General features: G+C 38.6%; 3 protein-coding genes and 1 long non-coding RNA gene across 7 annotated transcripts; 3 read left to right on the top strand and 1 right to left on the bottom strand.

Annotated features, from left to right (window-relative positions):
* Window positions 1-239: 239 nt before the first annotated feature.
* LOC105182007 (uncharacterized) lies at window positions 240-12,071 on the top strand (the record flags this gene model as incomplete). Its single annotated transcript, XM_025297610.1, is given in 27 exon segments — window positions 240-417; window positions 795-1,070; window positions 1,514-1,637; window positions 1,808-1,959; window positions 3,046-3,062; window positions 3,065-3,349; window positions 3,614-3,741; window positions 3,817-3,978; window positions 4,040-4,159; window positions 4,591-5,044; window positions 5,449-5,540; window positions 5,635-5,803; window positions 5,899-6,042; window positions 6,289-6,430; window positions 6,676-7,071; window positions 7,493-7,574; window positions 7,744-8,002; window positions 8,034-8,217; window positions 8,553-8,668; window positions 8,770-9,090; window positions 9,302-9,438; window positions 9,960-10,249; window positions 10,692-10,890; window positions 11,070-11,209; window positions 11,332-11,443; window positions 11,540-11,678; window positions 11,865-12,071. Coding segments are annotated over 27 exon segments (4,953 nt in total), but the record flags the coding sequence as incomplete, so codon positions are not given.
* Window positions 12,072-13,729: 1,658 nt separating this feature from the next.
* On the top strand, window positions 13,730-14,998 carry LOC105181995 (PEST proteolytic signal-containing nuclear protein). 4 transcript variants are annotated; one of them, XM_011139119.3, is made up of 3 exons: window positions 13,730-13,879; window positions 14,439-14,628; window positions 14,740-14,998. In XM_011139119.3, exons 2-3 carry the CDS (start codon window positions 14,458-14,460, stop codon window positions 14,977-14,979), a joined length of 411 nt encoding a protein of 136 aa, XP_011137421.1. In that variant the 5' UTR covers window positions 13,730-13,879; window positions 14,439-14,457; the 3' UTR covers window positions 14,980-14,998. The 4 variants fall into 4 exon arrangements, with proteins under 4 accessions (XP_011137421.1, XP_011137419.1, XP_011137423.1 ...); XM_011139117.3 differs by having other exon boundaries at window positions 13,734-13,879; window positions 14,432-14,628; XM_011139121.3 differs by having other exon boundaries at window positions 13,744-13,879; window positions 14,448-14,628.
* A 414-nt stretch (window positions 14,999-15,412) lies between these two features.
* RpS26 (ribosomal protein S26) lies at window positions 15,413-16,715 on the bottom strand. The gene is made up of 3 exons (XM_011139116.2): window positions 16,529-16,715; window positions 15,779-16,087; window positions 15,413-15,495 (listed from the first exon to the last, which is right to left on the bottom strand). Exons 1-3 carry the CDS (start codon window positions 16,529-16,531, stop codon window positions 15,463-15,465), a joined length of 345 nt encoding a protein of 114 aa, XP_011137418.1. The 5' UTR covers window positions 16,532-16,715; the 3' UTR covers window positions 15,413-15,462.
* Window positions 16,716-18,145: 1,430 nt separating this feature from the next.
* Window positions 18,146-27,585, top strand: LOC112588279 (uncharacterized). The gene is made up of 3 exons (XR_003112736.1): window positions 18,146-18,783; window positions 27,149-27,216; window positions 27,422-27,585. It is a non-coding gene; the product is annotated as an uncharacterized LOC112588279 (long non-coding RNA).
* The last annotated feature ends 395 nt before the right edge of the window (window positions 27,586-27,980 follow it).

Genomic DNA, 27,980 nt, shown 5'->3' with positions numbered 1-27,980 from the left:
GAAAAATTGCCGCAAAAACTGTGCCGGAAAGCACAAGTGCTGCAATGACGGAAGGTGGGTCGATCCATTTAATAAGAACATCTGGATTAGTTTGATCTAACCTAACTGCGACAAAGCTCGTTAAATATTCCCCTGCTAACGTGGATCATTAAAATACACGCGCAAAAAATATGTCGAACGTTCAAGTATTTACCAAGCAATTTGTAAGATATTTAATTTGCGATTTCATTTAATTTACGGTACGCGTGCGTATATACGCTCGATCGACAGCCCACGGCTCCAGACGTGCCTCGAGTATCCGACTGGAGCAACACACGAAAATATACGCCTCTATGTGCCCCGATGAGATCCTTGATTATTACGGCGATTACGATACGAGGACATACTACACCACGGTGATGCTCGGAGACATTTCAGGTTGGATTGCCGAATCGTTTCATTTTTTTTTGTATCGAATCATATAATTCTTAATTTATTTTTTAATCAGCTTTTTTAATTTAACCCGCAGTCACAGACACCGGAATCAAACGATACGACAACGTGAAGATATCTTGAATCTTAATCCAAATCCGTGATATTTTATTAAAATTGTTTTTAATTAACTGTACTCAGTTAAAATTGTTCTTATTTAATCGCTTTTTTAATAATTTAAATTAAATAATTTAAATTATTATTTTCGTCGTTTCACTCACGAGACCCTCCCTCATTCTCTCTCGCGTGAGTCTTTCTCTTCGCGTAAATAGTCAGGTATAATTGATATCAGGTGTAATCATCCTATTGTTATCACACCGCAGGCTTCACAGATCTTACGGAAAAGTACACAAAGACCGGCAGAGGCGGTCCGTCCAAGTTGACGGAAACTCTAAACAGCTACATCGGCGCCATGGTGCAAGAGATACTTTCGCACAACGGCGACGTACTGAAATTTTCCGGAGATGCCTTCATAGTCATGTGGAAGCTTCAAACGGGTATGGTGATGCGCGACCTCGCGATAGAAGCGATTCAGACCGCCTGTGTCATCCAGAAGCATTTCGGGACCTACCACACCGACGTCGGCGTGACCCTGCGAGGTTCTCTCCAACGTCTTATAATAATAATAATTTTATATTATCATCATAGAAGTCTTACTCAAGCATATCGGACCCTATTTTTTATTATCATGTAATTTATTAATTACCGTTTGCGGTCGAGAGTCGCTTAACGATACATCCCTCGTTAATTGGAATTATTTTAGCCCAGCTGAATGGAAAGAGTATCGCATAAGAAAATCGCTTCATTTTTCATGGCGTATATTATGTCACTATAATCGCTTTGAATTATTAATAACGTTGGATTGAATGCTTCACACGAAATTTATTTGATATTCTGTAACGTTTCGTGTGAAAACGACTGAACAGTTTTGCCGAAAACATCCCAAGTTCCGTGCGACCGCGAAAGGTTAAAAATTACAATAATAATAATAATAACAAACCGGCGAGCGTGTACACGTCGTAAACGCCAAGGTTGTTGACAGTGAAGCTGGCGATCGCTTCCGGAAAGACGCATTTTACGTCGATCGGCGATCCAAGAACGATGTCTTACTACCTCATCACCGGCAAACCCGTGTGGGACGTCAAATTTGCCGAAGGATTGTGCAGGTATATCGCATTTGATCTATGTTTCTTGATTTCTCGCTTATCTTTCTATTTACTTATCCGTACTTATCGTATAGTATATTTGTTTCTCTTCAATTAAATTTACGAGTCAAGTGATAGACCAACGGATAAAAGACAGAACGTCAATCTGACAAAATCATTTTTATTTTTAGGGGTGGCGACATTATCGTGGCACCCAGCAGCTGGCAATGGGCGAACCCCAACGAGTACGTTCACGAGAAGTTACCGGACGGCGTGCACACGTTAATCATAGCCTGCTCGGCGATGTGGTACCAAGCCAGGACTCAGGATATCAATGCTGAAGGTAAAGAGCGAAGAATTTCAAATCCTCCAATGTGATTTTTAATCCGCAAGTAAAAGAACCGAGAAGATTTTTATATAATTTTATCGGTCATATCATGCATATATAGTGGTCGACAGGATCCTTCGAGATCCCTAAAATCCAGGAAAAAGAAATGGAATCGAGAGAGAAGTTAATCGTAAAGTGGCGAAAAGTTACAAATTGTGAGGTGGCAGATGGATCTTAGATGGAACTCAAGTATCCTGTTCTCTTCGTTTAAATTTAGAGTTGCAAGTAAAATTGCAAAACTCGTGATTTTTTAGACGATTGATATGTAAAAAGAACTCTTAGTTCTCGTGAGAACTAACGATTACAAAAACAGGATCGTCAGATAAAAAGGATGTCGAACGGTTGCGCGACGATGAAAGTGCCAGCGACTCGTCATTGTTCGACGACGACGTGCCAAGCACAGAGGCTGGCGCGGTCTTGATGAACCTGACCGGCGACACCCTGAAGATTCACACTTTCGAGCAAGTCGATTACAGCCGTGAGTCGCAACGAACGGAAAGAAGGTCGCTCGAAGATCGCGCTGTATTATCCGCCACCGCGTCGTTCCGAATTACCAATTGTGAGATCGCGTCTCTTAACTGCGGTATTAACTTAACGGTGTAATCGCGCAGTGAGGCCGAAGGTCGTAAAGGTGGCCAAGATGCAGATAAAGGACTCCCTGAGAAGTTACATGCTCAGGCCGGTAATACGATCTGTAGAGATGGACGAGTCGCTGGAGCATCTCACGGAGATGCGGCAAGTGGTGATCCTCTTCATCAACGTCATCACGGCGGATATCGAGAAGAAAAAGTTGATCTCGCTCGTCAACTCGTCTTACAAATTGGTGTGCGGGTGAGCGCGAGACCGAGGATTCGCCTCTATGAAGACGAGGAATTACCGTTACAAAAGACAGCAAAGTTTCTTCTCATTTTCCAAAGGCGAACTTTGTTTTTCAAGAGACTGGTCAGGAGTCTCCTCGTCTTCGAGAGTTCCTATCAAGACTCTCTAGATATTCAATCTCCAAGGAGAACAGCCGTTGAAATATCTCTGGGTATGTTAAAGGAGAGTCGACAAGATGCGGGGATGCGTGAACAAGACATCGCTCTTCGACAAGGACCTGATATTCTTATGCGTCTTCGGTCTGCGCGGCGACAAGCAGGAGCTGGAGTCGCAGATCGGACTGAGATGCGCCAGCAGGGTGCGGCAGGACCTCCTGGCGATGGAGTACGTGAAATCCGTAACGATCGCCGTCACCACCGGGATCACGTATTGCGGCGTGGTCGGCCATATATTGCGAAGAGAATACACCGTGATCGGGATTTCGGTGAACAAGGCGGCGCGTTTGATGTGCGCGTACAACAACAAGGTGATATAACTGTGAAAAGATCGGACAGTCATGATGAGTTCTTTTATCTGACATTTGTACACGCGATAATTAATACAAGGAATCGGATTTCACGATTTTTATTCTCCCATCAGTTACTACTTGAAATCTATAACGTTACTCTCTTAGTGCGTTGAGTGAGACTTTTGCCTCATCAACATATCGACTATCGCTGATTAAAAAGTGAGAAATTTGTCTATGGATTTTTAAATATGTTCCATCGAGTCGATTATCCCCGTCGTCAAGGTGGTGTGCGATCGCGAGAGTTTCCTGCATTCTCACCTGGAAGCGAGGCACTTTATATTGCAAGAGCCGCGATACCTGAAGGGAATCACAAAAGTCGGGCCTATCTACGAGTTTCGGGAACAAGAGAAGTAATTTGCCGGGAATTACCGTCAATATCGCGGTGAAAGATCACCTCTCATTCCGTGTGATTTCGGCGCGCGCAGGTATAATATACCTGAGTTAGTGTGGAGCAAGTATCCTCTGCTCGGACGAGAAATGGAAATCAGAGTCTTCCGGCGGATTCTGGCGGACTTGGTAAAACACTCGACCGCAGTGAATGAAATGACGCAACGTGCGAGACCCGAGTACAACACGCTGATTATAAAGTGAGCGACACGATTCTCGCGTGTGACTGCCGGCGAGTCTGAAAGTCGACGAAATTTTCAGAGGCGAGCACAGAATCGGCAAGACGAGGCTGCTGGACGAAATCGCGCAGAATATTCCCACGGGTGTGTCGTGCAATTACATCTCCTTGGTCAGGAATGACGCCAAGGTCGACGAGCCTCCGTGCGATCTTCCCGACCTTTGCACTCCGCTCAATCGCGTTCAAGCTGCCTTTTTCGTCTGCTTTAGTTGGAAAATCCTATCTCAGTGGGCTCTTACCTTCAGTTCAATACAATTCGATGCATGATAGATTAAGAAAAAATCCAACGAGCCCAAAATACTCCTTAAAATTTTTCGAGTAAAAATACCCGAAATTAGGTGTGAGTACTTGAAGCTCAGAGTTGAATTCTGACTTCACACGAGTGAATGTTTCGATTGGTTCAAGCGAATTTGTTTCGGTGACTATGAAATGCATCAGATCCGCTCAGTTTCGAAGGACAACATTCGCTCAGCGATACAGGAATAGGAAATTCACTTCACAGAAAAATAACAAAGCACTCGAATTCGCGAGGCACGCCGCTCCACTCTTTGAGTGAAGTTTCATTAAAAAGATAATTTGAAGATGATCAGAAATCGTCTTCTCTCACGCAGATCTCGTACAGTCTGATCCATCTAATCTTCTCGATACCGCTGGGCTTCAATGTCGTCACTACCCCGAAGGAGCGCGAGAACAAGCTGATCCCTCGACTGGGCCGCATACGTCAGCCGGAGTTCCTCTGTGCTCTCAACGAGCCCTTCAACGTCAATTTCGCGATAAGCGAGCAGTATAAAGCCCTGACCGAGACGCTGAAGCACAAAGTGCTGCAAAAGTTACTGTCAAAGCTGACGAGGGGCTGTTTCGAAAGGCTGTGGGTGATAATCATCGACGATGCTGAATATAGCGACGACGACTCTATGCTGTTATTTCGCACGATAGCCAAGCAGGACACGGTGCTCTTTGTCCTTGGCGTTGGTCGCAGGATCGACATGCAATATGAATTGCACCCGGCCGTTATGGAACGAGCGCAGGTATGAATTGAATAACGAATACTCTTTCGATGTTTCCTTCCTCTCCGAAGATATTCTTAGGTATAGAATAAAAACCGTTAAATAACTAAATAGTTAAACGGATAAATAATTCGATTGAAAATTGTCCAACCAAATAGTCAAATTAAGATCATCTAAATTGTCGAGTAGCCAAATAAAGAGTTGGGAAATCAGACAGTAATTGAATAATTAAATAATAATTAACTGTTCAAATAGTCAGAAACACTTATAAGTGGTCGGACAGTTTAGAGACGGCTTTGGAATCTTCCGATTTTTCTTAAAGCTGAAATGATCAAAGCGATCTCCTTGCTCGACCAATGAGAACCATCTTTATTCCATAAAGAATGCACCTGCGAAAACATACCGAGCTTGTCCTTCGTTAACAGATCATCGAATTGAAACACATAGACAAGTGGTACCACGCAGCCCTCGCTTGCCAGTTCCTCAACGTCTCGGGGATCCCCGTTGAACTCGAAAAGTCAGTTATCTCGATTAAAGAAAGGAAAGAACAGAGTCTCACTGACGAAGGAAACGAAAACCATCAGTATCGCGTGCTCTCTCCGTCTGTCTAGACTGATACAAGAGAAAAGCCACGGCAACCCGGGATGGATAGAAAGTTTTCTCGTGAGCCTCATGCAATCCGGCGGCCTCGTGATAATGAATGTCCACAAGACGGAAGCGGAAGTAATGGGCTACGTGCTTCCACCTGTCGCTATGTTGAAGAGGTTTCGTTTTTCATTCTAAACTAGTGCCCGATATGCTTCTTCTCGAATATAAGCCTGATAAAACGATGAATATATAGAGCAAATAAATTGTTCCTTCTCTTGGACGCAAAGCTGATATTCAGCTTGGTAAAGGGAAACGAAGAAATCTTAATAGTATTATTCAGGTTTATAGCGGAGAACACCGTGCTCGTGGACATCGAGGACGACGAGGACGAGCGAGAGGACAAATGGGAGATGTACAAGACGAGTTTCAAGGTAAGATTCGGTTCTGTGATTGTTTTCGTTTTGACTGACATGTTCTATTATTATATATAATTAAATAACTATAATTGAATAATTCTAGATAATTGAACAACTGTTAGGTTTCGTGACAATGACAACTGATACGTTTTATTTCAGTAAAGTATTGTATTGACATGTTTCATTATAATTTATGTATTATACACATTACACTGAAAGGATGATTTCCCTTAATAAATAAATAAATAAGTAAATTCCCAGGATAACGCAATACCCTCGCCGAGGCCTCTAAACGATGTACACCAAATGCAAGCGACAGACAATGACAGTGCGACGATCGTCGTTTGTAAATTTGCGAAGAATTTCACCTTAGAGGATGAATCAGTCGAAATGACGATGGACGGTAAGAAGTTCGAGTCTGCATATCATCGTTCAGTTGGTCATCAGCGTCGACTTAAGTACTTATTTATTTCAATATTTATTTGTTACCGTCACTATCGTCTGTGCCTGCAATTTGACAGTTTATATATATTTTTATGAGACGATATTCACTTTGAATTTCGGACAATGCGGAGATTAGAATCCACACTGTATGAGCTTTTGTATCTCTCTTGTGATGCAATGTTATTCGGTTATAAAATAATACAGTCGTCTCTCACGTGACAGTGATGATCTTGAAGCTTTTCGACTCGTTAACGCCGCTGGATCAAATTTTGCTGAAATGCGCGTCGGTGTTGGGAGAAAACGTTAACAGAAGAATGCTGCAGAGCCTGATGGAGGAAATATCTGCGCGAGAATTGGCACTTGGTAAACGAAAGTCTGCGAAAACGCGATTAACGTTCACGAGTGATTTGGAGGAAAAAGTCTTAAAACGTCCTTTCGCGATCGTCGCAGCCGTCCGGAAACTCTTCGAAATTCGAATCCTCGGATGCGGGGTGGGCGACTTCACCGCGAGTTCCAAAATGTTGATATTTCACAGAAACATAAGGAACGTCAGCGTCGGCAAAGAAGTGAGGTGCGAGTGTATAGGTCTCACAATACCAGGTATGCATTAGATCTGAAAAATGTATCCATAAACGTTAGCCAAATAAGGGTGACAGTTTTACTTAGATAGAAATAATTTTATGCCGATTAGAAATAATTTTACGAGACATTCAGAAAAATGTCGAACAGAAAACGACAGGACTTCATTAACACGTTGGCTGCCACACTGATGTCCGCCGATAATTTCAGCGCTCAGCTAAAGTTTAAATCGCCAAAGATGCAGTAAATTAAATCGTAATACATGTATTCATTAGCTCGTTTCTTTTTGACTCTTTATCGGCTATATATTTAATTTGTTGCATACCGCTTTATGCGAAAATCAGTGAATTGCGGCGATATCAAAGCATCATTTGGTAATCATCATGACAGTCAATGCGTATAAAAAAAGTTTTTGCCATGAGAATAAATGATTTTCATCTAGACGAGCTCGCCGATTTGCCGCGATACGCTTCTTGCGGTCTGATGCGCTTCAAGATATCGATGTTCCGCGAGACTACTTACAGGTAAAATCTCCCCGTCACTTTCATCAATTTCGACTTCACATCGCGTCTGATTCGTGCCTGAGTAAATCGTAGTGGATCCAAAGAGTAAACAGACTCGTGAATAATTCTGTCAAATGCAAAAAGTTGCAAGTTAATACAAGCATCCACGGTATTAATTTCGCACGGGAAGACTGCTGACGGAACACCAGAAGATGGAATTGCACAGCAAGGCGCTGAAATTTCTACGGCAACACACGCGGCGATGCTTGACGTGCGGCGAATTGCAGTTCGTCAAATTGTTAGGCAAGACGACCATGCAAAGCGTTAGAAAAAGGAGACCGACCGTCGAACGTCTGTTGAATAAGCAGCAATTCACCGAAGCGAACTCCATCCCCGAGAAGGAAGAGAAGAACGCTGCTTTATTGAATGTGTGTGCGTCTACGAATTATTGAAGCCATCTTCTAATAGTGCAAGAATAATTCGGACGGTTCGGACGGTTTGCAGCAGGCGGACGAGGAGAGAGCAGCTACGTGTTTGGACGTATTTCGCAAAACAAGCAGGAAGCCGATGAAGACCTTCTCCAACGTCGATTTCGCCAATTGTCGATGTCACCTCATATTAACGACCGTGTATTCGCAGATGCTGGAACATTGCCACGGGATCGGTGAGTCGACGCGATGTGTATAACAATTAGCGAAAATATAACGAGCACACAGGTACACAGGGTGTTCAAAGAAAGAGCTTCGTAAAAAAATATAATATAAAAAAAATGTAAAGGATGAATTTCTTTTACATTTCTTGAGGTATATTTCTTAAAATATTTCAAGAACATTATCTTTCTGAAATATTTCATAAATTATGGAAATGCCGGTCATTCCCATCAGCCAGAGTCAACAGTCTAATTAGCATGTATAAAAGTCTATGATTACATGCGGAAGTAACATCGTTTCTTCCTAATTGATAAGTCGCAACAATTCAGCGGCTTCGTACGGTTGTTAGGAAAGAAAGAGCTGATGCTGACGGCGATTCTGGAATTCGCAGAGGTCTGTTTGACGAGTTACAACATACCGCAAGCTCGCAGCCTGCTCAACGAGGCCGAGAACTTGCTTTGCAATGTAAGATGTGGATGTAAAGAGAGATAATCGGAAAATGGCAGAAGCGGTGAGATCGAGAAAAAAACGGCAGATCGAGTGAAAATAATCGACCGCTTTGACAGATATTCGATGCCGACGAGGAGGAATTGATAGTCCTGCCTTACCTCACCGCAAAAATCCAGACACTCGAAGGTAGGTGTTACCTAGAGAGCGGTATAATTTCCGAGGCACAGAAGAAGCTGGACAGTGCGATGAAAACCCTGGGATACCATTTTCCGAGAAGCGAATTCCTCATCAGGCTGAAGTCAGTGACTCAACTGGAATTGCTGAAGTGGAAACTGGCCTATCCGAAACGCTGGAGAGACGACGCTGTCGATGTAGACACCAAGAATTATATCGAACAACTGGCTAATTGCTTGGCGCTGATGTTCGAAGTCTACAGAGTAAAATTGAAAGGATAAATCCCTTTCTTAGGATAAATCCTTTTTTTTTTTTATTAACAGTAACGTGCCTGACTCATTTTTCTTCAACTTTCACGCACGGGTGGAATACACTCGAGAAGAAATAATTACATGAAGTCGAAATTATCAAAATTCTCTCAACGTCGGATCGTGAAATTCCGCAATGTGAAGTTCTGTGAAATGTTAATTGCAGACGAAGGGAATGAAGAGGCACGCACGACTAGCAGTCTCGTGGAGCTTGAACACTGTGCTAGATTCATCACAAGATTTCCTCACGATCTGTACATCGTTCACCAACATGATGATCACCGCACACGTCTATCAAACCAAGTAATTCAGTGAAAGTCGTTCGAGCTGCAGCCTAATTTAATTCGAAACTAATAACTTCTTGAGAAAAAAAATAATTACATGTAATTATTGTATGAACGTCCATAATCATACATAATCATATATGTCCACAGAAACAAATTGCCGTTGCACAAATATAATTAAAAGAACTGCTTGTTTTTGTAACAACCTATAACAAAATTCGTATATATGGATTAATTATATATAATCTTTTTTGTTTGGGTCACTAATAATTCGCGTCATGTATTAATCGACGTTACGTATTTAATATTATAATATCGATTTTCAAGAATAATCGCTAATCATCTCGTAAGAATCCAGAGCAATTTATCCCGTTATCAAATTTTATTGTTCTCTTTTATTTTCTCTTTTATACACTTTTATACAAATGAATAATTTGACAAATAACGTAACATTATTGCCCTCGATATTTGTGATCTATTTATTTGATATAATTCTTTTTTAACAGTATTTAACATAACCGTCTTTTTTTGTGTGCGCAGATCAATCATTCCCTATCTAGAGAATGCGAGTCTCAACTTTTGCGCAGAGAAGGAAGATTACCTCGAGTTTCAAGAACTCAAGGCCATCGCCGAGCTTTACGCAAGCGTATTTTTTTCCCGATGGTTGCGAGGGGAGATCCACAAGGCGATCAAGATCGGCTTTATTGCAACAAGATTGGCGCAGACCATGGGCTCCATATTTCTCAAGCTACTCGTACTGCCGATGTTAGCTCACCTCCTCATGATCTCCTGTCGTCATTCGGAAGTCGTGGCTTTGTTGAGAGAATTGGGTGAGCATCGTGGCATCAATCACTTTTAATGTAGTATTTCTTTCTTCATTAAACGAAAAATAGTAAATGGGAATTTCGAGTCGAAGGATAAATTTGAAGGGACAATTAAGGTATTTCTTCAGTGGCTAAGGATTCAGCGGACAGCCAAGTTGGGGGTAGTTTTCACCATATACAAATAGATCGCGAACAAACCATAAACACATTTACCAGGAATGACAAATTACATAAAGTCGACTTTAATAATATTAATAATATTAATAACAATATTATGTGACAATATGTAATCTTGACTTTAAAAGCCGACTTTGCTATTAAAAATCGACTTTATTTATATTATTACACTATATATATACATATATATATATATATATATATATATTATATTATATAGTATATAACATTATATGATATAAAATTAGCTTTAAGAGTAAATTCAATGCAGAATTCACGTCGCAAAGCGATCTGGATAAGTCAGGCCGTACCTGGTACTACGCGATATGTGCCGACGTGCAACTCGACACCGGGCTTACAATTCTCTCCTATCGAAATTGCGAACAGTATTACCTTAAAGAGGGAGAAACCATGATTAGCCTGCGGGATCCAGAGGCGGAACGGCGATATTTCACCTCCATGTGGTTGTGGTAGATATAAATAAATATAAATAGTTATCACGAAAAACCGCTGAGAAGTCGATCAAGATCCTGAAAATAATAATCAATACGAAAAGACTAATCAATGCTAATCAATAATTTGCGCTTAATTTATTTATATCCTCGTAATTAAATCTTTCTGTGTATTGATACACCCGTGTTATCGGCAGGTGCGTCAGGACGCAACAATGGGAAGCATCGAGGGTTTGGGATAGCAGGAATGTGACAAGCGAGAGCGTGATGGACGAGCACATAGTGGCAGCAACAATCACCGCGTTAAAGAAACTCGAAGGTCTTCTGATCTTATACGGTAAAAAGATCGACAAGTACATACACACCAGCCGATGTGTAATATAGTCCGAACATCGAAACATCACTATTAAACTCAAAATTTTTAATTGTGATAAAAATAAGAAAGATAACTCATCGTAGTGCGAGACGTTACCGGCAAGAACGTTCACGCGATAAACACGATGGCGGAGATTAAGGATACCTTCAAGCGTGTCGAGAAAATGATAAAGATTGTAAAAATAGCGGTTCCCAGGTTCGCGAATAAATTTATTAATAATCATACACGCATACTCTTATCTCTTTTTTCTCTCTATTCGCAAAATTATTACAAAAGATTCTCCATTTGCAGATATATGTTGCTGAGGGCTTATTATTATATGATTCAATCGCAAAGAGGAACCGCGATGAGAATGCTGCGACAAACGAAAAAATTGTCCAAGAAAGTGGATAACAAAATGATCTACATGTGGGCGAATCATTGTCAACAGGTACGACATGATTCCCCCTCTTCTTTTCTCTCTCTCGTAATTTAATTTTATAATTATAACTCAAGTAAGTTTACATATTATTTTATGTAATCATTATATGATTTATATATAAATATATATATATATTTTTTTTTTATTATTAATTTCATATATATATTTTTTTTATATAATTATAACTATATGTAGGCTTGGTTGGGCGTCATATCTTCTGTACAAGAAGACTTGTGGAAAGATAGACCTATAGTAAAGAAGAATGAATGGGACGAAGTGAATGCCAATGACTCAACAATCATACCTTTTACATTTCCATTACCAAAATAGATTTTTAAAATATCCATAATCTTAAAGTTCACAATTCTATTGAAAGCTGCTACATTAACTTACCAATAATAAAGTTAATTTTTTTGTTTTAAGCGAAAGTTGATTTGTTTTAAACAAAAAATTGTTTTAAGTAATCTTAAAAACACTTGTAAAATTTTATTAGAACAATATAATAAGAAATTTCTATTAATAAAATTAAATTTCTATCACATAGGACTATATAAAAATAAAATAATACTTAGGAGAAACTTAAGAGATAAAAGTAAAAAATATATTCAAGATTAGGTGCGCATTAATAATATGATGAATATAAAATATATTTAGGAAGATCATGAAATATAATGTTTATTTTATATTGATGTTTTACCTAAATTTTATTTATAATTAATACATATATATCAGCATCACCAGTCTCTTTTCTTTTTCTGTGAAACTGATGTCAAAATCCAAGTTTTATATTCTCTCTTCTTCATCTGTACTTGTTTATGTCTGGGGTGTGATTTGCACATTACATAAAGTCTTTCATGTCTTGAAACAAAATAACAATCTTTGCAACGACGTTGCAGAACTCCCCTTGTTTTTAGACTGCATATGGAATTATACATTGGGGTGATACATGGCAAAATAACAGATGTAGAATGGTCAGGAAGACTGTTGGGTGTTAGGTTTAATTTTCGCCTGTCACATATGAAATGAATATTACGAGCCAAGATATTCTGGATAGGCTGCCAGACTAAAATTTTTGGAACAATATTGATTGCTCGATATACTGATCTGAGCAGTAAACCAGTATTCATTTTAGCTGTAAGAAGAAATAAATAATTTTAATACACAAGTGCCATCTCTTAAATATTTAAACAAGAGTAATATGTTAGTAAATCTTGATTCTCAGCATATCAGAAGTTCAATCAATAAATATCAACTTAACCTAATTTGAGCGATCAAAAATACTACTATTTAATAACTCATAAACAAGTCTAAACAATCCTTTGTAATATTAGGAAATATTAAGAATGAATTAATACTAAAACATATGTTATAACCTGCGTGTATTATATATGTTTATAGTTTATAAAATGGGCTTTCTATAAAAATTCAAAATCGTATGTTAAATTTATGTTAATACGTACAACAATTTATTAAACTTACATATTAGAAAATTACAATTGTTCCAGTTGGATTATCAATTTATAAAATATGGAAACAAACACGATTACTTATAATTATTTTCGTACGAAAATAATAATCGCACTTGAACAATGTCTTCTACATGTCTGTTTAACTGTACTTCTTGCACTTGATTTGTCGCTCTTTCCTTTCCCAATACCTGAATGTGTATGCATTCATCTCGTTTTAAACGCAGAAAGTGCTGGTAGGTACAGTAAAAATCAAACAGACCTATTACATAATACAAAGAAATAGAATAGAGTTGATTAATTCGAAAAAAGTTCTCATCATAAAGCAAATCTGTTCGTTTAATTATGTTTCTCTAATTTTTTATTTATTTGTAATGTTACAGATTCGCTTCCGCCATTGAAACGAGGAAGTGTAGAGGGCATAATCGAACAGTATATTTGCCACTCTACGAAAGCCCTACAAGGGTCCTACTTTTTCAAAGCAAGGAGCACTGTGTTACACAGAAGCATTTTATTGGTTATGCATTATCTAAGAAGATGTTTTAGATAATACATAGCGCCCCAATAATAACATAATAGTTCGATTGGACTATTTTAGGGCATTCGGTTGGCGATAGTGACGAACGAGAGCATCAGAACTTCAATAACGATATTTAGGTTACTTCGAATCAACGTATTCGCTGCTGCGTCCACAGGATACCGATAAAATGTCCAGGAGGAATCCCGGAGACGATTATAGAAAAGGTTTTGTTCACTTTATTTATTACATTATCGTTTGTCCGATTTTATCTCGATTACGTTAATGTGCATATCCGCGAGAATTATTAATGCGAAGTTCCATAGAGACTTGTCCGATATAGAGTTCTCTCAAAAATATTAATCGCAAGATTAAAAACTCACATTTTCAAGAGAAGAATAGCGAAACAAATTTCATTTAATATGTATTTACCGGTTGTACATATCCCCAATACAATATCCTTGAAGCGTATGAAGAGGTTGCACCAACTTTTTGCACAAAAAATGCAATTCATTATTGCTCTTTGAATTCTCCGTTCCAATATGACCTTTCAGTTCTCTGTCGCGTTTATACTTGTAATAAAAAAACATCGCGTGTATATTGTACATTATACAATTAGTTAAATGACCTTGTGTTATTTATATTGTGTACCTAATTTCTAATCGTTGAATTTGTAGGGCATAAATACAGCATTAAGCATAAGGTGCTTAAAGATTTCCGGTTAAAATATCAACTTTGTTTAACTTGATCTGAACTTTGCCAGTGTTTGACGTTGTCAGGGTCAAGTGTCTACAGAGCGGAGGATATGAGAGAGGATGACAGGGATAGGGACCGTTCGCCTCTCAGGCCCGAGGAGCGCTGTGAATCAGTCAACTACAATCCAGATACGAAGAAACAGAAGCTGGCATTTGGCTTTGGGAAAAAGACCGGTAGTGAGCAGAAGAAGGGGATACAAATCAAATTAGGTTCAGTTTCTGTAAGTGAAACTTTCATGTCAAATTTTTTTTCATATGTGCACACATAGGTATATACACAAGATCCTTTTTTTCTAATTTATTCTAAGTCTTTTTTCTCTTGTTTCTTTCAGAAACCAACTGCAAAAACAACAACACAAAAACCAACAGTGGCCTCAGTATTTAACGCAGATGAAGAAGATGAACCAGAAGAGATGCCAGCAGAAGCAAGGATGAGAATGCGAAACATCGGCCGTGAGACGCCAACGTCAGCTGGGCCCAACTCATTTGGCAAAACCAAGCAAGGATTCTGCGATTCTAAAAAAATCTTTGAAAAGACCCTGAAGAAAGCAATGGAAGAGGCAAATAAATGATTCTTCAATGTACAATATATATATTCAGGAATTACTTATCACTTGTACATTAATTTTATATAATTTGTTCTAATTATATTACAATCATTGTCTTGCTGATTGAATGCAGATATTTTTATGAAGTGTAAGTACTTTACCAGCAGAATTCAGACTTTACTTAAATTTTACTGTTTGTAAACAGTCTTGAGAGGTTATGAACTTAGAAAGATATCTAAATAGCAAATATTTAGATTACATACCCTATGTGCAAGTCATGTTCAATAAATATACACATGACAAATATCTTGCTAATATAAGTAAATTTTCTTCTTTTTCTTAATCATTCAATCACTACTCAATATAAAATTTTACTTGGAATAATATGAATATATTATGCTTTGTAATTTATATAGTCATTGCAATGATATAATCTAAATAAATAAAAGTCTTCAACATGTTTTTATTAAGTTTTATTTATATTGAAATTAACTTTACATAGTCATATTATTTCCTGTTCTGTTGGCCTTGACGCAGATCCTGAAAATAAAAAAAAGATATATATATATATACATATATTATAATCATACAAAATATTGAAATATATACGCTTATATTATAAACAAACTTAAAAATCTATTATTTATTAGTTACATACAAAGAAATTACATATGTACATTATATTTGATACATTATATATTTCAATCATCCAATATATAATTTTGGAAAGGATGGAATTAAGTATTTAGATCATTAAGAATAATCATCTTTTAATATACTCAACAATCTGAAAACTATATAATTTACTTATATTTCTACATACCCTTGGGAAGTTGCGTACAGGAGGTGTTCTGATACGACGATCAGCCTTAGATCTGTTTCTCACCACTTTGGAGTGGATAGCACATGAGACACAATAATGAAGCTTAGCATACAACTTAGGCAACTGATAAGACTGATAATAGCTTGCTTCAGTGATGTCCCGAACAGCAGCAGCTTCAACGATATTGCGAATAACAAATTTCTTGATTGCTTTGTCCTTAGGGACACATCGAGCACAGTTGGTGCAGCGAACTGGATTTACATGGCCACGGCCATGCTTGGCGCGTCCACCATTCCTACGTTTGCAAGTCTGCAAAACAAAATAAAATAGCTATTCAATGAAGTGCATACAGCAATTAGAAATACATAATTTATACAATAATTCAACATGGCCGACTGCGCATAGCTACCCATAACCTCAGAAATTAAATTATAATTTGTAATGTAATCTTTGTCTCGCCAATTTTACAACAATCACATGTATAGTTAATTTAGATCAAAAATCAAATTACGATTCATACAAGTTAGAATGCAATGTAACACGCTCAGTAATAATCACATGGCGTGGCACACCACATGGTTACTTCGCGGCAAACACGCTTTCTATCTTGAAAGATGTCTATTTTACGGAAAATTTATGCTTCTCAAACACGCCTCGCGTCAAGTTACGTAAACAGCAAGAATATATAAAGAAAATCAAATACGAAATGTGGTGATTTAAAAAATAAGAACGATAAACAACGTTCCTTACCATTCTACACCGTAATTTTCACAGAAAGGCTGACCAAGAACGACTCAAATATAATTTTAATAATGCACTGAGACAGATGACTCTTGCGGACGAGAGTCGAAGTGCATGTTGCTAGTTGCAAGTGACGGCCAATCACCACTCGTACGACCCCATGTCAAAGAAATCTGACTTTTGATTGGCCGCTCAATTTTTCCAGTAAATTCTATTTAGATTTTTTAATTTTTCATTTTCTTTGTACCAGAGACAAACCTGAGACTGTATTCTATACTCGCGTACCGATAGTTGTCGGTGTAGTTAGCAGTTTTGCGCAGCTATTTTGTTATATGAAAAACTTGCGCAATTCCGCTAACGATACCGACAACTGTCGATATACGAGTGCAGCCCCCGAGAGCGGCCAACACGGTATTTTCTGCGACACCGACTTTCCGTACTAGGAAAGGACGCCATCTGCATCCATTTTCCAGAGGGCAACTACGATATTACATCCACTTTCAGGTCTCGGTGGTAAAATCTGCATGTGGTGGAAGTCCGTGCTACACCCACTTCAGGCGGTTTATGTCCGTGCTGCAACCATAGTTGCCATCTCTGTGCCAAACAATGCCCGTCACATTTCGGGTTGGCAGCTAATTACCGGACACTTTGTATGATCTTCATGATATTAATCATACACAATGTCAATACCTTTTTTTTGGCACATGTTAATGTTAACATGTTAATTCATGTTATAAACGCGTAACAATGTGCGAGACCGTGCTTGTCAAGTACGCTATTATGGTTGTAGTACGAACATAAACCGCCTGAAAGTGGATATAGCACCCTGATAGCAGACTGACGTCAAATGACGTTAGCTAACGTCATTAATACGTCATTAGTACGTCATTTGACGTCAGTCTGCTACCTGGGCATGTACTGCCACCTCATGCAGGTTTTACCGCCGAAACATGAAAGTGAATGTAGCACCGTAGTTCCCCTCTAAAAATATATGCAGATGGCGCCCTTTCACAATGCGGAAAGTCCGTGTTGCCGAAAACGCCGTGTTAGACGCTCTCACGTTCCTCTCTGCACGAATTCAGTTAATTAATTAGTTCAGCAGTGCAGCTAAAAAGAACAGATCAACTTTTTGTTATAATTTCTGCTTTCTCTAAAGCCAGCGGCACACGGTGCTTGTTTCATGCTGGACTGCTTGCTGCAATAAAATACTGCCTTGTGATTGGTACATTTCGGAAGATAGATGGATGTGTCGCTGTTACTCTCTTTTCCTCTCTCTAAATATATATTTATTTAAATTTTTATTAAATCATATAGAATAAGAATCATTAAATGTATAAATGCTTTGAACGTCGTATAATAGCCTTTTTTAGGGCTCAAACCATTTGTAGTTTCAAGTGGACCCTATCAGTTATGGTTAGAAACAAGATAGCATATGCACAGTTCATGTTTGACTACATCAAATCCAACAGAGAGTGTCGCTACTATGTATACTGTGATCATGGTCAGTTATGGCGCGGGCTGCGGAGTGAAGTGTCGTGCGAGGAACCGTTGCCCGTAAATTTTCGTGATTTTGGCTCGCTATAGCTGAGTCGCGCGTTTCAATCGTCGCTAACGGGAGTGCCGAAAGTGAAATTCGCGCGTATATTACAGTAGAATATTGTTCAATAGCTGTGAAGTGAGTCGTGGAAGTACCGAGAAAAGTTTTGTCCGTTCGCTATGTAACGGCATTTCGGCTTTCGTGTTGCTGAGATTTGCGTCCTCGACTCACGGATTGAATCGAAATCTGTGAATCGTTAGATATAATAATCTAACGCATATGTGCCATAGCATCGTTCAATATCTGCTAGAAGCGGTCATCTACTTCATCGGGAATACCCAGCCAAGCTACGTGACCGTTTTTTATCATGGCCGACTTTTCGGATCGTATGGCCGGAGCGACAGACCCAGAGCCATCTATTGAAGGAAGGAAGAAAGGAAGGATCGTATGGCGGACTCTATTCGAGTGAAACATCGTGATAGGTTCGAGAAGGACGACGAGAGCAACGAGAACGACGATGAGGACGACGAGGGATTAGGACGCCAGTGAGACGTGTTCATCGAGTTAGTGCACAAGTGAAAAGTGAATCAAGTGGAAAGTGATAAGTGTTGTGAAAAAGGCCTGTAATTATTATTAAAGTGAAAGTGTTTAAATTGTGCTACGAAGAAATATTGTTAAGTGTCCTTGGATATATTTTGTGAAGAGGATCTTCAGAAACGACTAAAGAGTAGGATTATTTTACATTCCTCGTATTATAAAATTCAAAATTCCCATCACGTTATCGCGTTCTTTTAACTTGACAATAGGAAGATCAATTCTTACAACTAACGCTATCCATGTAGAAAATTGTCGATTCCTAGAATTGACTCCAGAGATAACGACCTCTGTTCCGTGAATCACATGTCTTTCGACAGAAGGAGCCACATGATGCACGCTTAGGCCCAATAATTCATTTTCGCATCCATCTATCTTGATCTAACCCCTTTAAATACACCATAACAAGTAGGCATACCTAGTTGCGATTTACGGGTACCTAAGTTATTCTGGATCTAGTTTAAAACATAATCATTCACTTTTCGTACCTTATCACTTCATAACTCGTCATTTCCAAATCAATCGCTTTTCCATTTTCGTCCTCTGTAACTCCGAAAGCCGAAATCGCAGCTCAAGCTGCGGTCACCAGGATTTATGTTATTTTGAGCCTAGATTAAAAAACGTTATAACTTATGTTTCGATAATTATATATTTCGTGACAGATCGTCGTCCAGCATTTCACTTTTCCATCTTTGGTGGCTTGTAACTCCGAAACGCGTAATCACAGCTGCAAATAATTTTGCAGCATATATACGGTGACACGTTATTTTCGCATTGACCGTTCGTAACATATCGGATTTTATTTCTCGATTACGAATATTCACATGACGTTGCAATTTATTAGGTTGCGTTTAAATTAAAACCTTATCACTCATATTTCGATTATTAATATTTCGTGACTAGTCATTTCCGAGCTTGCCACTTTTCCATATTTCGTGGCTTATATCTTAGAAACGTGTGATCACAGCTCCATGCGGTTTGCAATTTTATTTCGAACCTAGATTAATGTTTTATAGCAAATAATTTTGCATCTTATATCCGATGACACGTTATTTTCGCCGCGGTCGGACTTGGAATTTCGCTTTAATTTTCCGATAACGAATAGGCGCACCTTGTTATAATTTGCGAAGATCTTTCTTATTCAGGGTCTAGATTAAAACATTATTATGTATATTTCGATGTTTAATATTTCATTTTCATGCCTGTCATTTTTCCATCTTTCGTGTCTTATATCTTATAAACGTGTGATCTCAGCTCGATGCGGTTTGCACGGATCGATCTTATTTCGAACCTAGATTAGTGTCCTACAGCAAATAATTTTGTAGCTTATACTCGGTGACACGTTATTTTCGCTCCGGTCGGCCTTGAACTTTCCGCTTTAATTTCTCGTTAACGAATAGGCGCACCTTGTTATAATTTGCGAAGATCTTTCTTATTTTGGGTCTAGATTAAAACCTTATTATGCATTTTTCCATATTTAATATTTCATTTCCATGCCTGTCACTTTTCCATCTTTCGTGTCTTATATCTTAGAAACGCGTGATCTCAGCTCGATGCGGTTTGCGCGGATCGATCTTATTTGGAACCTAGATTAGTGTCTTACAGCAAATAATTTTGTAGCTTATACCCGGTGACACGTTATTTTCGCTCCGGTCGGCCTTGAACTTTCCGCTTTAATTTCTCGTTAACGAATAGGCGCACCTTGTTATAATTTGCGAAGATCTTTCTTATTTTGGGTCTAGATTAAAACCTTATTATGCATTTTTCCATATTTAATATTTCATTTCCATGCCTGTCACTTTTCCATCTTTCGTGTCTTATATCTTATAAACGCGTGATCTCAGCTCGATGCGGTTTGCACGGATCGATCTTATCTCGAACCTAGATTAGTGTCTTACAGCAAATAATTTTGGAGCTTATACCCGGTGGCACGTTATTTTCGCTCCGGTCGGCCTTGAACTTTCCGCTTTAATTTCTCGTTAACGAATAGGCGCACCTTGTTATAATTTGCGAAGATCTTTCTTATTTTGGGTCTAGATTAAAACCTTATTATGCATTTTTCCATATTTAATATTTCATTTCCATGCCTGTCACTTTTCCATCTTTCGTGTCTTATATCTTATAAACGCGTGATCTCAGCTCGATGCGGTTTGCACGGATCGATCTTATCTCGAACCTAGATTAGTGTCTTACAGCAAATAATTTTGCAGCTTATACCCGGTGACACGTTATTTTCGCTCCGGTCGGCCTTGAACTTTCCGCTTTAATTTCTCGTTAACGAATAGGCGCACCTTGTTATAATTTGCGAAGATCTTTCTTATTTTGGGTCTAGATTAAAACCTTATTATGCATTTTTCCATATTTAATATTTCATTTCCATGCCTGTCACTTTTCCATCTTTCGTGTCTTATATCTTATAAACGCGTGATCTCAGCTCGATGCGGTTTGCACGGATCGATCTTATCTCGAACCTAGATTAGTGTCTTACAGCAAATAATTTTGCAGCTTATACCCGGTGACACGTTATTTTCGCTCCGGTCGGCCTTGAACTTTCCGCTTTAATTTCTCGTTAACGAATAGGCGCACCTTGTTATAATTTGCGAAGATCTTTCTTATTTTGGGTCTAGATTAAAACCTTATTATGCATTTTTCCATATTTAATATTTCATTTCCATGCTGTCACTTTTCCATCTTACGAGTCTTATATCTAATAAACGCGTGATCTCAGCTCAATGCGGTTTGCACGGATCGATCTTATTTCGAACCTAGATTAGTGTCTTACAGCAAATAATTTTGTAGCTTATACCCGGTGACACGTTATTTTCGCTCCGGTCGGCCTTGAACTTTCCGCTTTAATTTCTCGTTAACGAATAGGCGCACCTTGTTATAATTTGCGAAGATCTTTCTTATTTTGGGTCTAGATTAAAACCTTATTATGCATTTTTCCATATTTAATATTTCATTTCCATGCCTGTCACTTTTCCATCTTTCGTGTCTTATATCTTATAAACGCGTGATCTCAGCTCGATGCGGTTTGCACGGATCGATCTTATCTCGAACCTAGATTAGTGTCTTACAGCAAATAATTTTGCAGCTTATACCCGGTGACACGTTATTTTCGCTCCGGTCGGCCTTGAACTTTCCGCTTTAATTTCTCGTTAACGAATAGGCGCACCTTGTTATAATTTGCGAAGATCTTTCTTATTTTGGGTCTAGATTAAAACCTTATTATGCATTTTTCCATATTTAATATTTCATTTCCATGCCTGTCACTTTTCCATCTTTCGTGTCTTATATCTTATAAACGCGTGATCTCAGCTCGATGCGGTTTGCACGGATCGATCTTATCTCGAACCTAGATTAGTGTCTTACAGCAAATAATTTTGTAGCTTATACCCGGTGACACGTTATTTTCGCTCCGGTCGGCCTTGAACTTTCCGCTTTAATTTCTCGTTAACGAATAGGCGCACCTTGTTATAATTTGCGAAGATCTTTCTTATTTTGGGTCTAGATTAAAACCTTATTATGCATTTTTCCATATTTAATATTTCATTTCCATGCCTGTCACTTTTCCATCTTTCGTGTCTTATATCTTAAAACGCGTGATCTCAGCTCGATGCGGTTTGCACGGATCGATCTTATCTCGAACCTAGATTAGTGTCTTACAGCAAATAATTTTGCAGCTTATACCCGGTGACACGTTATTTTCGCTCCGGTCGGCCTTGAACTTTCCGCTTTAATTTCTCGTTAACGAATAGGCGCACCTTGTTATAATTTGCGAAGATCTTTCTTATTTTGGGTCTAGATTAAAACCTTATTATGCATTTTTCCATATTTAATATTTCATTTCCATGCCTGTCACTTTTCCATCTTTCGTGTCTTATATCTTATAAACGCGTGATCTCAGCTCGATGCGGTTTGCACGGATCGATCTTATCTCGAACCTAGATTAGTGTCTTACAGCAAATAATTTTGTAGCTTATACCCGGTGACACGTTATTTTCGCTCCGGTCGGCCTTGAACTTTCCGCTTTAATTTCTCGTTAACGAATAGGCGCACCTTGTTATAATTTGCGAAGATCTTTCTTATTTTGGGTCTAGATTAAAACCTTATTATGCATTTTTCCATATTTAATATTTCATTTCCATGCCTGTCACTTTTCCATCTTTCGTGTCTTATATCTTATAAACGCGTGATCTCAGCTCGATGCGGTTTGCACGGATCGATCTTATCTCGAACCTAGATTAGTGTCTTACAGCAAATAATTTTGTAGCTTATACCCGGTGACACGTTATTTTCGCTCCGGTCGGCCTTGAACTTTCCGCTTTAATTTCTCGTTAACGAATAGGCGCACCTTGTTATAATTTGCGAAGATCTTTCTTATTTTGGGTCTAGATTAAAACCTTATTATGCATTTTTCCATATTTAATATTTCATTTCCATGCCTGTCACTTTTCCATCTTTCGTGTCTTATATCTTAGAAACGCGTGATCTCAGCTCAATGCGGTTTGCACGGATCGATCTTATCTCGAACCTAGATTAGTGTCTTACAGCAAATAATTTTGAGCTTATACCCGGTGACACGTTATTTTCGCTCCGGTCGGCCTTGAACTTTCCGCTTTAATTTCTCGTTAACGAATAGGCGCACCTTGTTATAATTTGCGAAGATCTTTCTTATTTTGGGTCTAGATTAAAACCTTATTATGCATTTTTCCATATTTAATATTTCATTTCCATGCCTGTCACTTTTCCATCTTTCGTGTCTTATATCTTATAAACGCGTGATCTCAGCTCGATGCGGTTTGCACGGATCGATCTTATCTCGAACCTAGATTAGTGTCTTACAGCAAATAATTTTGAGCTTATACCCGGTGACACGTTATTTTCGCTCCGGTCGGCCTTGAACTTTCCGCTTTAATTTCTCGTTAACGAATAGGCGCACCTTGTTATAATTTGCGAAGATCTTTCTTATTTTGGGTCTAGATTAAAACCTTATTATGCATTTTTCCATATTTAATATTTCATTTCCATGCCTGTCACTTTTCCATCTTTCGTGTCTTATATCTTATAAACGCGTGATCTCAGCTCGATGCGGTTTGCACGGATCGATCTTATCTCGAACCTAGATTAGTGTCTTACAGCAAATAATTTTGCAGCTTATACCCGGTGACACGTTATTTTCGCTCCGGTCGGCCTTGAACTTTCCGCTTTAATTTCTCGTTAACGAATAGGCGCACCTTGTTATAATTTGCGAAGATCTTTCTTATTTTGGGTCTAGATTAAAACCTTATTATGCATTTTTCCATATTTAATATTTCATTTCCATGCCTGTCACTTTTCCATCTTTCGTGTCTTATATCTTATAAACGCGTGATCTCAGCTCGATGCGGTTTGCACGGATCGATCTTATCTCGAACCTAGATTAGTGTCTTACAGCAAATAATTTTGAGCTTATACCCGGTGACACGTTATTTTCGCTCCGGTCGGCCTTGAACTTTCCGCTTTAATTTCTCGTTAACGAATAGGCGCACCTTGTTATAATTTGCGAAGATCTTTCTTATTTTGGGTCTAGATTAAAACCTTATTATGCATATTTCCATATTTAATATTTCATTTTCATGCCTGTCACTTTTCCATCTTTCGCGTCTTATATCTTATAAACGCGTGATCTCAGCTCGATGCGGTTTGCACGGATCGATCTTATCTCGAACCTAGATTAGTGTCTTACAGCAAATAATTTTGCAGCTTATACCCGGTGACACGTTATTTTCGCTCCGGTCGGCCTTGAACTTTCCGCTTTAATTTCTCGTTAACGAATAGGCGCACCTTGTTATAATTTGCGAAGATCTTTCTTATTTTGGGTCTAGATTAAAACCTTATTATGCATTTTTCCATATTTAATATTTCATTTCCATGCCTGTCACTTTTCCATCTTTCGTGTCTTATATCTTATAAACGCGTGATCTCAGCTCGATGCGGTTTGCACGGATCGATCTTATCTCGAACCTAGATTAGTGTCTTACAGCAAATAATTTTGTAGCTTATACCCGGTGACACGTTATTTTCGCTCCGGTCGGCCTTGAACTTTCCGCTTTAATTTCTCGTTAACGAATAGGCGCACCTTGTTATAATTTGCGAAGATCTTTCTTATTTTGGGTCTAGATTAAAACCTTATTATGCATTTTTCCATATTTAATATTTCATTTCCATGCCTGTCACTTTTCCATCTTTCGGTCTTATATCTTATAAACGCGTGATCTCAGCTCGATGCGGTTTGCACGGATCGATCTTATTCGAACCTAGATTAGTGTCTTACAGCAAATAATTTTGTAGCTTATACCCGGTGACACGTTATTTTCGCTCCGGTCGGCCTTGAACTTTCCGCTTTAATTTCTCGTTAACGAATAGGCGCACCTTGTTATAATTTGCGAAGATCTTTCTTATTTTGGGTCTAGATTAAAACCTTATTATGCATTTTTCCATATTTAATATTTCATTTCCATGCCTGTCACTTTTCCATCTTTCGTGTCTTATATCTTATAAACGCGTGATCTCAGCTCGATGCGGTTTGCACGGATCGATCTTATCTCGAACCTAGATTAGTGTCTTACAGCAAATAATTTTGCAGCTTATACCCGGTGACACGTTATTTTCGCTCCGGTCGGCCTTGAACTTTCCGCTTTAATTTCTCGTTAACGAATAGGCGCACCTTGTTATAATTTGCGAAGATCTTTCTTATTTTGGGTCTAGATTAAAACCTTATTATGCATTTTTCCATATTTAATATTTCATTTCCATGCCTGTCACTTTTCCATCTTTCGTGTCTTATATCTTATAAACGCGTGATCTCAGCTCGATGCGGTTTGCACGGATCGATCTTATTTCGAACCTAGATTAGTGTCTTACAGCAAATAATTTTGTAGCTTATACCCGGTGACACGTTATTTTCGCTCCGGTCGGCCTTGAACTTTCCGCTTTAATTTCTCGTTAACGAATAGGCGCACCTTGTTATAATTTGCGAAGATCTTTCTTATTTTGGGTCTAGATTAAAACCTTATTATGCATTTTTCCATATTTAATATTTCATTTCCATGCCTGTCACTTTTCCATCTTTCGTGTCTTATATCTTATAAACGCGTGATCTCAGCTCGATGCGGTTTGCACGGATCGATCTTATTCGAACCTAGATTAGTGTCTTACAGCAAATAATTTTGTAGCTTATACCCGGTGACACGTTATTTTCGCTCCGGTCGGCCTTGAACTTTCCGCTTTAATTTCTCGTTAACGAATAGGCGCACCTTGTTATAATTTGCGAAGATCTTTCTTATTTTGGGTCTAGATTAAAACCTTATTATGCATTTTTCCATATTTAATATTTCATTTCCATGCCTGTCACTTTTCCATCTTTCGTGTCTTATATCTTATAAACGCGTGATCTCAGCTCGATGCGGTTTGCACGGATCGATCTTATCTCGAACCTAGATTAGTGTCTTACAGCAAATAATTTTGCAGCTTATACCCGGTGACACGTTATTTTCGCTCCGGTCGGCCTTGAACTTTCCGCTTTAATTTCTCGTTAACGAATAGGCGCACCTTGTTATAATTTGCGAAGATCTTTCTTATTTTGGGTCTAGATTAAAACCTTATTATGCATTTTTCCATATTTAATATTTCATTTCCATGCCTGTCACTTTTCCATCTTTCGTGTCTTATATCTTATAAACGCGTGATCTCAGCTCGATGCGGTTTGCACGGATCGATCTTATCTCGAACCTAGATTAGTGTCTTACAGCAAATAATTTTGTAGCTTATACCCGGTGGCACGTTATTTTCGGTCCGGTCGGCCTTGAACTTTCCGCTTTAATTTCTCGTTAACGAATAGGCGCACCTTGTTATAATTTGCGAAGATCTTTCTTATTTTGGGTCTAGATTAAAACCTTATTATGCATTTTTCCATATTTAATATTTCATTTCCATGCCTGTCACTTTTCCATCTTTCGTGTCTTATATCTTATAAACGCGTGATCTCAGCTCGATGCGGTTTGCACGGATCGATCTTATCTCGAACCTAGATTAGTGTCTTACAGCAAATAATTTTGTAGCTTATACCCGGTGATATGTTATTTTCGCATCCGTCGGCCTTGAACTTTTCGCTTTAATTTCTCGATAACGAATAGGCGCATCTTGTTGTAATTTGTGGGGATCTTTCTTATGTTGGGCGTAGATTAAAACTTTGTTATGTATATATTGATAAATCATTCTATTATCTCAAAGTATGCCACGCTCGGGCAGTATTAATTTATTTAACAATTGAACATTCATGCTAGTGCCCGGAACTCTTTAGGAAAATCTTTTTTATGTTGAAAACTATTTGAAAAATCTTGGAAAGGCCAGAACTAAGATTTTTATGTTATTTGAAGTATATGCTTTTTACTGTATTATCATTATTATTAATCTTTTCTGAATTATAATCATTCTTTTTTGCTTTTATGTAGCAGAACTCTTTATAGAACTCTTGCAGGACTGTAAATTTGGGAAAATCTCACAATGTATGCGCGGATATCATGTAGGTCAATTTGAGACGCAACGTGTAGCTGGCGTTTTAGTTTGTCGGAAGCGGTTTTTTTGCTTTAATTAGCGGAACTATTTGTTTAACCTATCAAGAACTATAGGACTATTAAAAAAGAAGCCAAAACTATCAATAGATTGTGCGTTTCCACCAAATGAGTTGCCAACTTCACACAAGCAAATTATATACTTCATTCTTTCAGAACTTGGTCAGACAGAGATAAGGACGCTTCTGTCGAGGCTGTACCCGCTGCCCCTCGACTACAATCTAGTCATGTAGTTCGAGAGCGCGATCACGAATTGCTGTCGTCGCGCGAACCTGCCGGAGATCGTCAACGTGCCACCCGGCGAGAGATACCTGGACTCGACTTTCGTAAGTGTCGAAGCGGCACGGTGTCGCGATGACAACTGCAGGCGGCGATTTTAGCAAATTAGAGAAACTCTGCGCTTCTTCTTTGCAGCCGGTAATTTCTAGAGAACTGATCACTAGCTGTGAATCAGTTTCTAGGAGAATACTTTCGAGATTCGGAGTGAGTAGCTGATATCCGTACGAGGTGATCAGGGCAGGCAAGAACGAGATCTTCGCGTTGTTGACGAGCAACGTCTCGCTGACGGTGCAGCTTCTCAACGAGGTCTGATGAGATCCCAAGTATGTGTCAGGCTAAGTATTAGAGGTATCGGAGATCTGGCGTGTATGAGAATTTTGAGATAAGGATCAGAATTCAATCAGCAATGAAAGATTGGATCCAACGAGTCAACCAG

This window comes from Harpegnathos saltator, unplaced genomic scaffold (assembly GCF_003227715.2).
Source record: "Harpegnathos saltator strain DR-91 unplaced genomic scaffold, Hsal_v8.6 scaffold182, whole genome shotgun sequence".
Lineage (NCBI taxonomy): Eukaryota > Metazoa > Arthropoda > Insecta > Hymenoptera > Formicidae > Harpegnathos > Harpegnathos saltator.
Note: the sequence above shows the minus strand (reverse complement) of the source record. Positions and strands in the feature narration are given on the sequence as shown.

Coding starts and splice junctions, on each gene's coding strand:
- LOC105181995 (XM_011139117.3), top strand. CDS start 13,843: ATGTCCAGGAGGAATCCCGGAGACGATTATAGAAAAG. Junction 13,880..14,431: donor CGGAGACGATTATAGAAAAG/GTTTTGTTCACT, acceptor TGACGTTGTCAG/GGTCAAGTGTCTACAGAGCG. Junction 14,629..14,739: donor TCAAATTAGGTTCAGTTTCT/GTAAGTGAAACT, acceptor TGTTTCTTTCAG/AAACCAACTGCAAAAACAAC.
- RpS26 (XM_011139116.2), bottom strand. Junction 15,496..15,778: donor CTGTACGCAACTTCCCAAGG/GTATGTAGAAAT, acceptor TTTTATTTTCAG/GATCTGCGTCAAGGCCAACA.